At 38.2% G+C, this 14387-nt stretch overlaps 1 protein-coding gene across 14 annotated transcripts in view; it reads right to left on the bottom strand.

Moving 5' to 3' along the window:
• The window catches only part of SPTAN1 (spectrin alpha, non-erythrocytic 1), a 52102-nt gene that overhangs the window by 12435 nt on the left and 25280 nt on the right, over positions 1–14387 (bottom strand). For 5 of the 14 annotated variants that reach the window (XM_074846051.1, XM_074846047.1, XM_074846056.1 and 2 more), the window contains 18 exons: positions 13079–13138; positions 10643–10841; positions 9299–9403; positions 8493–8516; positions 8110–8145; positions 6790–6837; positions 6035–6126; positions 5497–5641; positions 5191–5372; positions 4915–5014; positions 4580–4777; positions 4303–4449; positions 3675–3778; positions 3378–3540; positions 2910–2924; positions 1012–1143; positions 519–656; positions 56–160 (listed from right to left, as the gene is read on the bottom strand). In XM_074846051.1, the coding sequence (XP_074702152.1) occupies positions 56–160; positions 519–656; positions 1012–1143; positions 2910–2924; positions 3378–3540; positions 3675–3778; positions 4303–4449; positions 4580–4777; positions 4915–5014; positions 5191–5372; positions 5497–5641; positions 6035–6126; positions 6790–6837; positions 8110–8145; positions 8493–8516; positions 9299–9403; positions 10643–10841; positions 13079–13138 (1993 nt within the window). The remainder of the gene's footprint in view (positions 1–55; positions 161–518; positions 657–1011; positions 1144–2909; positions 2925–3377; positions 3541–3674; positions 3779–4302; positions 4450–4579; positions 4778–4914; positions 5015–5190; positions 5373–5496; positions 5642–6034; positions 6127–6789; positions 6838–8109; positions 8146–8492; positions 8517–9298; positions 9404–10642; positions 10842–13078; positions 13139–14387) is intronic. The other 9 variants (XM_074846046.1, XM_074846052.1, XM_074846055.1 and 6 more) reach the window with 3 other exon arrangements.

Below are 14387 nucleotides of genomic sequence, written 5' to 3'. Positions count from 1 at the left end.
CAGAATTTGCTGATTACTATGATTTATCTTCCAAAACTAAAAGAGAAAGCAGTACCTCATGAGCAGATATATCAGCTTCCAGTAACTGGTGTTTCTTCAGAAGGTTGTTAACCGATGCCAAGTCCTTCCCATAGTCTTCAGATGCCAACAAAGCTTCCACCTGGGGGTAGGGAAGGAAAAAGGGGATGGAGAATGAGTTGTGTTCACAAACCCCTTGAAATTATCATGTCTTTAAAACTCTGCAAATTAATTCTCTTCTCAATTTTCTACAGCGTGGATAAATCTTGGCCTCATCACCTGTTTAATTCCTAACAGATTCTATACAAATATGCTTCTCACCTTATTGTTTATAAATAACAAAAACACCCACAAGATTTTTAGTCATAATGAAGATTTTTTCCGGAATAAATCTAGACTTGCTCAAAGGCGGACTGTGCTCCACAAAATCTAACATCAGCAAAAGGAATCAAATATTAGAAAGACAGGTCTTGCAAGTCAATAATCCCAATCTCAGTTACCTCCGACAGCCAGAAATCGAAGTCCTTGATTCCAGTATTGAAATTCTGTTGCTTATTAGCTTCCTTCAGTTTCTGACTCTTCTCTGCTGATTTCTGTACCAGGAATTGCCACTGGTCAGCCAGGGCAGCTAGGCGTGCCTGTTATAAAATGGAAAAGATAAATGCTACAAACTAAAAACATAAGTTCTGATAATGCAAAACCAGAATTTGATGCAAGCTTGGCTGTTGATTCCAGATATGCAGATTACAAAGTCACTGTTTCATGATGCCTAGCTATCATTCAGTTCAACTTTTACATCCCCATTGTAGGATTGGAAAATTTCTCATCCTTGAGAACAAAGCAGAATGATTACCCTGATTTCTACTGCATGGTTGAAATAGAAAAGCTTCTATAAAACAAGATTTGGTTTTGAGGGACAGTCTCCTCCCCCAATTATCCGAACACTTCTCAAAGCAAAAGCTAAGCAAATCTTCTAAGAGTTGTTGCATCTACCTTCACAGCATCCTCGCTGCCAGCACATGCTCCTCTTTCAATCAGCGAGTTCCCCATGTCAATGACTCCGCGGATCCGATCTGCGTTGGCATGGAGCTCAGCTTCAAAGGCTTGGTGTTTCTGGTGTTTGCTCTGAATATGATAAAAGCAAAACTGTTAGAGACTGCACGAAGGGCTCCTAAATTGTTCTCATGGGCCAAGAGGACAGCACAAGAGTTGTTGACATACATAAAGAAATTTGCATATAGCCTGTTCTAAAGAAGTTCTCTCTCTCTCAGTAAGAATACTTATTGTTCACTCAAATAGTGGCTCTCATTAATCTGAGTAAACATCAAGCTTTGACCTAGCAAGACTCTTGGAGAGCTGATACATATAACTTGGGCAACATCTGCATTTTACACATGCCCATGCAATGTTCCTTGCATTAAGCTTAGCTGTTACTCAAGTGAAGCTTTCTCATTTCAATGCCATCACCTCTGAAAAGCAGCAATGATACATACCCTAAGCAGAAGCACAGTAGATCATCCCTTCTACTCCTATAGTAATTTCACAAATTTCTATTCCCCTTCCTAATCTTTAAGCAATTAAGAGAAATCACTGCTGCAGCCTGCTTTCTGCACAGTTTTGATATCAGTCAGTCATACACAGCTGCATTATACATTAATGAATCAACAACCTCTATAAAAATAACTGAATTATTTGTTAAAAAATTTGCTCTGCTGAGTTGAGAGCACCATGAGAACAATAGGAGCCTTGGTGTGGGAGGAAGTATGCAGTTCTCTCTCATATATACATGATCCATCCACCCACCAGCAAGATAACAATAGCACAAAAATGACAAGACAGAATTTACAAGTATTAACTGGAAATGCTAGTAACATTGGACATGGGTATTACAATGCCCTGAGAGAATGGAATGAAAGGAAATATTAGATTAAAAATAAAAGATGGAAAATACTATAGTGCTGGCATGAGAAATTCTGCATGAACTGCTTTATTTTGGGAACTGTTAATCCTGAAGGCTGAGATTATAAAAACATATCCTTCAAAGCTAGATTTAACAACATGTAAAATTCAATTAAAAAGCTGCCAATTGCGTATCTCCGTATAATTACCATGACAACAAATCCCAGACAAGCTTTTTTGGTTTAATATAAAATTTTGATTTTTTCAACTTAAAAAATAATTTAAAAAATTAATGTACCACAGCCTAAAGTGACAAACAACAGTTCCTTCCTTTCTTCCTCTAGTCACCTTCCCCTTTCTCTGTTCTGTCTTCTCCTTCCATATATCCTCATTTTACTCCACTTTTTGGATTCTTGCAAGTCCTGTCAGCTTGCCATCTGGTACATAACTTTTTCTGGAGTGTTCCTTCTGTATTATTCCCTTCTATGCTACTGCTGCAAGAACTAAGCTATCTAGGTCTATAACTTTATTGAATCCTCCATCTTCAGCATTTGGTTCTACAAACACAAGCTAACAGAGCTGGCGTTATGTCATGTGTTAAATCATCACCACTGAAGATCCAGAGAGGAGGATGACAGGCCCAATAGCCAAATTTCTGAAAAAGTAGGATAGAAACCCATTTTTCCATGGGTCAGTTCCTAAAAAACCCCACCAAACTGCATCACCTCTCCACCACAAATTAAACAGATCATGCAGAACACCTGCAAAACGAATACATAAATAAATGATGCTGAATAGGCATTAACAAAAAAGCCACATCCGTCACATGAAGATCAATAGCTGTACCTGGATGTAGGTCAAGAACTAACAGAAAACAAAGAGATTGCATGAGCTGACGGATGGAGCAACAGACTGCAACCAGACCTTGTGCTCACACATAAGCTATACAAAGAAAACAAATTCACATACCAGGGCTAGTCCAAACTACTTACCAGCAGTTTGGAAAGCTATAAAACAGATCGAGAGAAGTAGTTCAGTGCATTCATAAACCAGTATTAAAACATAAGAGGTAACTTTAATTATTCCTTAACACTGAAAAATAAATGAGACTTTGCATTTTAGAACATGACAGAGATGAGACCCAAGAACTCTATTTCCTTATTTTATTATCTAGATGCTGGGACAAAGACAGAATAGCTACTCAGGAAACTTGCTGCTGCAGATATCACGTATCTTATTAATTAAATGCATCAATAATTACCAAGTGAGTTCTATTTTGGGTCTCCTTTCATGCATAATGTAACTTCCATTTTCTCCTTGTTAAACGGAGACCATGTCCAACATGGTGTATTATTGTTATCACCGAACAAGAACTCCTGAGCATATTTTTTTCAAGCCAGAGTATGCTTTGCAAAGTTAAAACTTAAGTTTTGATTTTTGGAGCTGAGAATCATATTCACCTGGATATTTGTGGGATCTTTATATGACTCATCACTTGCAGTCTGGAGTTTTTCACTGATCCAAGCTTCTATTTCATCCACATCACGACTGAACTGCTGGAGGGTCTGAGATTCTCCAAGCTTTGATCTCTTTTCAATCATTTGAGCTTTCAGACGAAGCCACCTGTACGCAACCAAATACAGACATTCAATGAAAAACTAGGACTGCACACGGCATCATTAACAGCTACAAAATGCTGCTGAAGAGCATTCTCTTCCAGTCAGTATGTGCTTCCCACCTAACAGGGCAACACTGACCTGTCCAGAACCTCGTTGCGTCTGTTCGCAATGACTCCTTTTGCATAGTGATCAGCAGAGATCAACTGGTCGGCAAAAGACTGTAAGACAGCAATTTTCTCTTCCTATTAAAAACAGAAGCCATAAATTAGAACTGTGGTTCCTTAAAGTCAAGTGATGAGCAACGTCTGGAACAGAACAAGACTTTTTTTTTTTCTTCTTTAAATGTACATTATTGTAAATGTGACTCCATGAAGGAAGTCTGTCTTCTGCAGGACTGGAGAGTTCAACTTCAGAACATCTTTCACCTGTGGCATTTAGAAAAAAAGTATCTTCTGGACTTTAAAAGCAGGCAGCTTCCTGTTACAAGAAACTGAAAATATACCTTTTTCTGTTGTAAATAAAGAAAAAATAATTTCAAATGAGTAAGAGATTTTCACATATACAAGTCACTATTCCTACACTGTTTGTAGGCAGTGAAATACATCCCCATCTGCATTAGCTGCTTCTAAACTTCTGCAGCAAGTCCCAAATGGCTGAATATTTAGAACTGAACACTAGAAACTGTACATGGTAGTAGCTTCTTTTGTGAATATTCTGCATAAGAAAAGCAACACCATTTTCCCCTTATTTCAGCTACACTCCTCACCTGGACATTGATTGCCTTATCAAAATCTTCATGTTTCTTGATAAGTGCTTCCACACTGTCTAAGGAGTCTCCTTTATCTTCTGTATTTAGGAAAGCCTCTCGGGCAGCCATCCAGTTTTCAGCTTGTTCACAGTCCCGATGAAACAGCTAGAGAGGAAAAAAAACAAACTCTAAAGCATAAGAAAGACAGACCAAGAGCACTGCTCATCACTACAAAAGAGCAAACTTTCTTACGAAAGAAGGAATTATTTTTCTTTTTCGAAATGCAGCAGAGTACCTGTAGTTCTAGGCACTGGTCTAGCATCATCCTGCGCTGGACCCAGGCCTTCTCTAGGTCTGTCCGTTCTTGATCTAGAATATCCAGTTTCTCCTTGATCTCTGGGCTGGCATAGTGTCCATGAGCCAGAAGTTGTTGTCCAAACTGTTCAAATGCCTGGAAAGTGCCAGTCCTTGCATCTATTTCAGTGCGGTGTTCCTGCAAGGTACAGAGATGTGTTACTAAATAAACAGACAGCAGAGCTGAAACTGATCTATTTTTGGAACTCTAGATGGAAAGCGTCAGAAAAAGAAATGTTTGTTGATGTTTATGATACACACTTATCTTCCACATACCTGGTGCCTTTCCAATAAAGCTTCAGCTCCAGTCACATCCTTTGCAAGTTCATCTGAGGAGACCAGGCCCCGGATTCCATTGATCCAAGACATAAGGTCCCTGTGAACACATAATAGAGAATTTTTCCCTTCCTCCATTGAATTAAGCCAGAACAGGAAAAACAGTCCTTTTCTGAAACCTCCTCAGAAATATTCCTGTGGAACAATAAGCCATATATACTTCACTAATAATATACCAGACAGGCAAACTGGGGGCAGGAGGAAGAGCATCTTTACCTGAAGTCACTGAGGAAACGCTGCAGATCATGAGAATCTCCAAGTTTCTCTTTGCGCTGGTCAGCACGTTTTCCCAGACTATTCCAAGCCTGATTCAACTCGGTACATTTTTCTTGGAGATCTTCTGCAGATTCTGGATGTGACTGGATCAGACGCTGGGCAGTTTCACCAAGAGAATTCACCTAAAATTAGAGAAAGGGGAATAAACACAATGAAGACAAAAAGGATCTTTTCTATAGCTCAGTCATTTCTGCTAGATTAAAAAAAAAAAAAAAGCTTTTGGTTTTGTCCTCCTCACAGTCTTACCTTGTCTCCAAGAGCTGCCAAGTCTCTCTCAAAGCCTTCATGTTTGCGCTGCAGAGCCTGCACACTGGCCAAGTCATGTCCATAGTTGTCTGTATTTAATGCTTGATTCTTCTCCTCTATCCATTCTTTTGTTTCATCAGCATCTCTGATTTGAGTGAGGGGAAGGCAAAAAGAGAATTAAAATGGAGATCATACTAGGACCTCTGATACCCAGCAGGTCACCAAGTTCCTGACAAGCTCATGTAGTTGATGGTTCCATTAAATTATTTCCCAAGACGACCCAAGTGAACTTTGGCAAAATAGGACAGTAGTCCAGACCTCCCAAGCCTGCAGCAATTCCATGCTTTCATGTTAACAAGTCTTTCTTTTTCTAGGAAGAACATAAAGAATTCTTGTTGGACCACTGGTGGTCTAACTTCTAATGAACAAGCTGGGGGTTGAAATATGATTTGTTTAGAACAGGTCCCACTATGTTTTAGAACTCTTAATAGACAAGCATTTTACTGAATTAAGACCAAATACGATGCAAAGACCCCACCTGTGGAATCTCTGGACTTCATGGGCACTGCCCAACAGCTGGCTTCGCTCCTCTGCTAACTGCTGCAGAGATCTCCAGCGTTCGTTCAGTTCCTGCAAATCAAACAAAAAACCCCACTGATATTGCAGACCACAGTTTCATGGCATCATTGTTCACATAAGAAACTCTTGTGCTGGACTCACTGAAGCTTTATGATGTCAAACAGAAAACTTTAGTAACCAATAATGTTTTGTTCACTATGCTTATCTGCACCTTCTTTATTCTGCTGACATTTGCAAACACACCAACAACCCCTTCTTCACCTCCGTTCTTATAGGCTTTATTTCAGGGGTCTACTGAGAATATTCAATAGCAATGCTGGAAGATTTCCTAAAATAGCTACACTTCTTTCTTTTACAGGATATAAACTTCATCGAGCAGTCAGTAAAATAAATAAAAAGTCAAGACTGGCCTTTCGCTACAGGTGAAGGTTACTATATTCTGCTTAATTCCAGAAGAATGCACAAATTCAAGTAGCCTAGTTAAATACTTTAAAGGGTTTCTCTGAATACGTAAAACCAAATGATTTTATGTATATAATAAGATACTGATGTAACCTGAGAAGCAAATGCTGTACATGTCAATACTTCTGTCCATAAGTTGATTCAAATGGTTTATAAACAGTAATGAAAAACAAAGACTATGGAAAGGGAAGGTAAAAAACCATTCCCAGCTTTCAAATCAGCTCAGAAAATGGGGTTTTTTTGTATTATTACCTTGATTGAGTTAAAGGTTGCCACTGTGTGTACCATCATACGTGCAGACTGTATGAAAAGGCAGAAATAAAAAAATGTACCATTAAACTCAACTCTAACCAATCAGAGCCAAAATCAGACTGAAAGAAAACACCTTAAAAATCCGTAATAACTTGGCCTAGGTCAAAATACAGACTTTGTAAAAGACAGGTCTACGAGATGTAGGAGGAAACAAACACCCTAGATTTTTAAGGTTTCAAGGGAAACTGCGGAATTTTTGGATTTTATTATTTAAATTAAAAAATCACCAATTCTTGTTGACATGGCTGCATTTTCTATAATGCTGTCAAAATACTGCATACTTAGCTGGTTTTCCCACATTCGCACAGCTTAAAAGATGAATGAGCAGCTTTGAGTCTAAGAGGGTGGCTACAAGACATGAAACATGGGAATGAAATACTAGAGAAAAGCACTATGTTGGATAACATCAAAAATATTCAAGATATTTTTGTGCATCAGCAGGTGACAGCTATTCCATTGTAAGCCACTAATGAATGGAGAAAGGCTTCTTCTAACTATTGTAGAAAACGAGCTAGAGATGAATAATGGAAGACAAAGATACTGCTATACACATACACCATATTCCTTACTAAAGGAATATTGACATAAATGGCTTTGACTTTCAGGAATAAAAACATTTCTTTCTGCTCGCTACATAAAAAAAAAAAAAGAACTCATGCTAAGTGAACAGGGACCATTTCTCATCTAGTGGCCATGTAATACCCAAAAACATTGGTATAAAAACTGGAATCGGTCTTACAGTACAAACTCAAAACAAAATGGAGTTTTACAGCAGAAAGGTAAAAAATAGATTGCTGGAAATTTCTACAGCTAGAGCAATTCTGTTGGAAATCTCATAACTATTCTCATATCTGCAAACAGAGAGCTGACGTAGTCACTCAACTTTGCCTAGATGGCTTTTGTTTTTAAAACAGAGTAGTACCTATGTGACATCTTTATATATTGAGAGAATCTGTATGCAAGTATATGAAAGTGAATTCATGCTGAATGCTCAACAAATTTTTGTAACACACTTGTTGAAGTAAACAAGCAAAGCGAAATGAAAGTCACTAACCCTAAACCAATACCAATTCAAACACTTGCTGAGACTAGGACACCACTAAAATCACTTTGTCAACAGTCTTTAAAAAAAAAAAAAAAAAGGGAGGGAATAAAAAAAAGAAAAAAGGGCATATGGGAAGGTGTACAGTCTAAAAAAGATGATGTGCTGTAGTTCTGGTTTTACTTTCTCGTTGTGTGCTATTAAGCAACGACACCTACCTTCCAAGGAGAGGCTGTCTTAGAATCAGTTTCATCCTGTTTGAAAATGTGAAGAAACAACTTTAAATAGGAAGCAAAATCTAAACCTATCAGAATATACTAAAAGTCTTTGAAATTTCTCCATGTTCAGTCCTTAACAGAGTAAATCAATTTTTACAAGTAAGCATTTCCATCATTTTGGGTTACCCTGCTCTGCATTGATTTGTGGTGTGGGGTAAGCCACTCAGGAAATAAAGGGATCAAAGATAAGATAATCTTTTTATGTCCATTCAAAGTCATTACTGAGCTCCTTCATGGAAATGAACTACAATTATGGCTGAACTTCTACCTGTACATCCCAAACCTGTTATAATTGCCACATTATCTCAGAAATTAACACTTACCCTGGGCATCATACCATAGATTTCCTGAAAAGGAAAAAGGACAAACAGAAACAACTTGTTATTTTCTAACAGAAAGAAAGTTTTTACTGTTTTTGAGAAAGGGAAGATAGCAGGAGATATGCTTCCATCCTTCTTCTACAAACTGGTTACCAGGATGTCATTAAGCCAAACAGTGCTCACACAACATAAACGTGTAGCAGAAATGGGAGTTTGGCTACTCAACCATCTACTGCAATGCATCATCTTAGAGCTCAGAAAATAAGCTGCTTGAATATTCTGTTGGCGCCAGATAGAATTATTTACAGAAATAGCACAAGTATGTGAAAAGCTGGGGGGAAAAAAAAGTATATTACAAAAAAACACAAACCAGAAAACCCACAAAACCCCTCCACCATAAGTTGAGCTCTATTTTATTTCTCTTTTCCCCTAGTATTCCTCACCATTTTTCCTGCAAAGAAATAAAGGCTGAAATTTCAAATTTATAAGCAGCAAAGCTAATGCATGGATTCTCCATGACTTTTGATATTACTTTAAAAGACTTTCCATTCCTAAAAAAGCTCTAAACGGTGCAGCTGACTATAGCACTATTTAAAAAGAAACAATTCAAAGGGTACCCTTGTGATGGCCACACTACAGAAGCAGCATTAAGTATCTCTGGTTAAAATAGCAGTATTATCAGACCAGAGAGGAAAAATGAACAGCCAGAATCCTGCTATGACATGTAAAGCAGAAGACAACAGACAAAAGAAAGGAAGAAAGTCTAATCCTTTTGAGAAGCAAAAGACTAAGTCATAGAAAAATTAGACCTGTTGCTGTACTGCTTGCACTTCATCTGCCATCAACCCTTCTGACTCCAGGTCATTCGCAACCTTGTTTATGTCCTTCAGACGTGACTCGTTAGCTTTTAAATCCTGCACAGAACCGTAAAATATCACAGTGTTAACATTCACACAAGCAAAACATGTGGAACAAGCTGGCACACCAGGGGTGCCAGAAAGTATGTGGTTTGTGAACAGCAGGAATTCAGCACATTTGACCTTTACAGTTACCAGTGACTATACAATGCACGAGAGTCTATGCCAAGAAACCCCAGCTGCCAGTGCCAAGCAGCAATGGATTAAAGAAACACGCTATCAGCTTTCCACACGAAAGTTAATTAACAACCAGGAATGGAATACATTTTTAAACTGTCAGGTATACAACATGAACAAGAAGATCAAAAGCTATCATCCATACTACTGCATGAATTAGCTAAAAGGCCGAATTAAAAAGGCATTTGACTGCGACACTTAAATGCTCCCAGCCAAACAGATAGACAGAGAGGCTTCCATAAAGCAGAAAGGGAACTTGGTTAGAAAAGAAATAGTGGAGAACTTGCATTTGAATTTTAATAGGTGACACATTTTAATTTCAACCATTAGCTTATTTTAGAAGAACCCAAACCCAGTAACTGCTATCATCTTCTCACCTACAATACTAGGTTGGCTCCAATTGTTTGTTAGCCAGCTTTAAAGCTGTAGACACGATAATGTCCACAGAACTGTCAAATCACTCTCTTTTCCAGTGTATAAGGTCAGACATCTTTGCATTTCAGTGCTTAGTATCTTAACAAAGTGAACAGAATAAATATATCTGCCCAAGCAATTTTTTCACACCTCATTCAAAGAAAAAAAAAAAAAATTAACTAGTATTGTGAAGATTGGGAGAAAAAAATAAAACCGAAAGCCTACCAGCATTTTGAAGCAGAGAATTATTTTTCCCACATCTTGGGAAAAACTCCACAGATGGAAACAAAAAGCATCTTTCCTTTCAACAAAAAGGAAGAGGAATAGCCTAACTGAAGGTTATGCTTTACACAAAACGAAACTCCTCCAAAGCTTGGCAGATTCTGTATTTGAATGTGTTGAAAGAGAGCTTGAGTCCTCTGGGAGCTGGGAAGCGTGTAGCAAGCTGGAAATCAAACTGAAGACTTTTGAATGTGGGATTCTCTCCATCCCCACAAAACAAAGAAATGCATATATACCTTTTTATTTCCAAGCAAAGCCATGTTTCCTTCTCAACTATGCTCAACTACAAAAAATTATCACAGATCAGAAAGCCTGAAGAGAAAGGCCAAAACAAACACACACTTATGCAGCATTACAACATACCTTCTGAAAATCATCAAATTTCTTCTGCAGCACCTCCACCTGCTCCAGATCAGCACCCACTTCCTCATTTGTGAGTGCAGCTTCCTTCTCATTGATCCACTGCTGAAGCTCATTAGCTTCACGGAAAAGCATAAATTTTTTGCAGCTTTTTTCTAGCATGCCTTTACGTTTTTCTCCCAGCTCAAGAAGAGAGTGATACCTGGAACATGCAGAAAAGGAAAGCAGGGGACAGTCAGTTTGAACTGAGCAGAGTCACAGTAATTTACCAAGTACTGGCATCACCAAAGATGTGGGAAATCCCTGCAGTCTATACGCTCTTCTTCTACAGAATGATCTATTTGTACCTAATTAGGTAAATGTAAACTGTACATATTTCTATGTGGATATGCACACCAAAATGAGATCTCCCACATGCAACACTTCACTGGGCAAAAGCAAACCCAAATCACAGCTCAGGGCAGGGCAGGCTCTTAAGCTACAGCAGCACTGCAGTGCAGGAATGACTCCATAGGGTCTTACTTTCCAAGAGGTATTTTCCTAAAGTACATCAAGTTTGCCAGTAGATTATTAAAATCCATTAGCCTCCCAGCTTTTGGACACAAATGTTTTACCTAGCCATTATTCAGTGCAAAATCTGCTGAATGTTTAAAAAAAAAGGTGTTATTTCTTTGATAACACAACTATATTCAACTAGGAAATCCATGAAACTCATTACACCATTTTTTTAATCTGTGGAATTCCCAACATCATGAGTTAAATTACTCCTCATTTACATTAGAATAATTGCCAAGTAAAACCTCTAAAATGTTTAAATTGGTTTGAATGGGCAAATAAACCTCAAAAGACCAGCCATTTATTTAAAACCACAAGAAAACTTGATGTCTCCTATTTGATTCCTGGTAACCAGCTAGACACAGATGCTCCTACAAGACCTTTCCCAAGCTACTGCTGAAAAAAGCCATCAGAAGTTTTAGTCATTGATACTGAATGACAGATCTCTTTAGCAATGCATAATGCCTGTTTTTAAAGAACCTGCATTCAGAAAAGCCACACCCTTAAGACCCATTCTTACTGTTACCCTATTTTATGTCTTCCAGAAGATGAGACACTCTAGCTGCATGTGGATGGGGTTTTTTATACCCTGAATCAGATTGCACATTGGTCTACTACAGCGATCAAAAGCGGCAACTGATTCTCATTATTAAGCCATGAAGATATCCCTTTTGATGTTATTAAATCAAATAATATAAGATACTGCTGAGATACCTGCAGGGGCCTCAAAGGGGAAAAGGGCAGCCTTACAATGTTTTCATTTTCCACCTTGGAGCACACAGGCAAACACTGAGCAATTACACCACCCAGCTTGAAGAGTTCACTGATGTAGCATTTTCCTAACCAGTAACTCAGAGATGACAAAGTCTGTTGAAGAAAATTCTTGATACCCTGGGCTGTAATGTCTATACGTCAAACTGATAATGAACTTTAAGTCCTTCCATGGAAGCAGAGACTTTGTGGTTTCCTGTCTCTCCTGGTTTAAGACTGGATAGAAAGGAATTAAGAATCTTTTGTATTAGGTTTGGATAGAAACATTCTACCCTGATTGGAGGAAAACACTGTTTTGAAGTCTGCCCTGACTGCTGTTTGCCTCAGCACACAATTTTAAGTATGAAATGCTTGTGAAGCTCATAGAGGATCTGGGGGAAAATTCCTTATCTCAAAGTTGCTTTGCAACAGTTCACAGATTACTATAATACTTTCACTTTTGATTCTCAAGAAATATATTCTCTATGAAAAGACAGTCAGGCACAGCCAATGAACACTATTGCTTTGGATCTCTCAGCAGCTTCCAAGACCATAATGCAAACTTGGTATTTCTTCCAGGAGACACGAACACAAGTTTGAAAATTAAGTTAATGTTATAATAAAAACCAATCATACTATATAAATAATGTTTTTTGACTACCCAGCATGAATGTTAAACTTTATATGACAAACAGTGATAACCCCACCCTTCCCAAAGTCTAAGACATTCATATGTGACGTAATACTTGGTATATATATATTTGTTATATATTTATATAAACAATATTTCTATCTGCACCTCAGAAAATGCAAGAGATGCTTTTTAAAACAGTCTAGATTATCACTAAAGCCACATTTGGTAAGCAAAATCAGGATAACGGAAAATAACGTCATCAACCAATTTAGCAGCGCAGAGGTGACCAACAAGATAAGCAGCTGGCTGGATGGCTGGCTATAAAGAACACATGAAACACATACCACGACACTCATCTAAACTAAAATAATTCACATTGCAGAAATTGCTTCCTTCTTGTCTCTTTGGAGCAGCTTTCCCAAAGAAAGAAACAAACAAAGGGAGAATGAACAGTGACAGTATGGAGACAGCACGGTTTAGAAAGGGCTAATCCTACTCACAGTTCTTCGACCTGTTTCATACGCAGAGATACACTGCCGACTTCCTTAGTTATGAGAGTCCTGCACAGACAGAGGGAGCACAGCAAATGCATGCAAAAAATTAGTCAGATTAACAAAAATAATGAAAGCAGCAGCTCCATCCATGGGTTGTCTGTGGTAGGAGATGATTAGGAGTTCACATTTAAATGGAGAAAATTAGGTGTCATTCAGAAGCAAACAAAGCAAATCAGACCAGGAATACAATTCACATAAGGAAACCTCAGCAGTACAGTTGAACTCTCTCTATAAGGTCTCCTCATTTCCTGATCGCTGTGCCATGCGATTGTAAACTAAAGGGTGGTCCCCTCTCTTGGCTCTAAAATATGGCACCCTGTTCTAGTTCTTAAAAGCAGCATGCAAAACTATACAGAAAGTTACACATTATTAAAATCCTGAAAAATGTGTTACAATTTTCCAGCATCCCTTCTTCTCACTGCTACAGCTTTTTTATTATTTTTGGTTTGTTTCAGGGGTTTTTTGTGGGGTTTTTTCATTGTTCGTTTTTGGGTTTTGTTTTTAATTCTAAAGCTAAAGCTAGCAATTACTGTGTGTCACTGTAATAACTGGTGACTTAAAAACACTGAGCGGGAAGAAATTCTCATGCAGAATGACAGCATAGCTGTGTAAACAGATGGGAGTATGCATAAAACTTTCAGCTTTAGCTTCCAAGTGGCTCGATAAGATGAGCCAGTAGCTCACAGCTATCACCCACAGCCCTTGCTTGAACTAATCTATAAATACCATGTGCTTTAGGAGGTTATTACCAAGCAGCCATGCAGTTTTTTCTATTTGCAATGGCATGTTCCTCTTTTAAAAGGGGAAAAAAAAAAGGGGGGGGGAAAGAAACAAACAAAAAAAAAAAAAAGGAGGGGGGCACATTTAGCCCATGTAATGGCAACAAATAATGGCACCACATTTCAGGAAAAACATAATCAGCTAGAGCCAAAATAGTCACAGCTTCTAAGGAGGTCACCTCCAGAGGCAGCCCTATATAGGGAGGGTACTGTACTTTATGTAACCAAATTTAAGAAAGCTTTTCAAAACAGATCACACATTAAGCAGTGACAACTACAAATACAAGAGCTGCTTGGGACAGATATAACTCACAAACAAGTTTAAGTTGTTAGGTACAACAACAAAAGGAACACATAAAATACTGAAGGCAGACAGGAAGTTGAGGTCTAGTGTCATGAGTTTTACAGTTAAAAAATGGGAAAAGCAACAAGAAAATCTAGAATAAGAATAAAACAACTGAATATGGTGCCCCTGG

The sequence above is a fragment of the Strix aluco genome, chromosome 20 (assembly GCF_031877795.1).
Source record: "Strix aluco isolate bStrAlu1 chromosome 20, bStrAlu1.hap1, whole genome shotgun sequence".
Taxonomy (NCBI): domain Eukaryota; kingdom Metazoa; phylum Chordata; class Aves; order Strigiformes; family Strigidae; genus Strix; species Strix aluco.
This window is presented reverse-complemented; position numbering and strand designations above follow the sequence as displayed.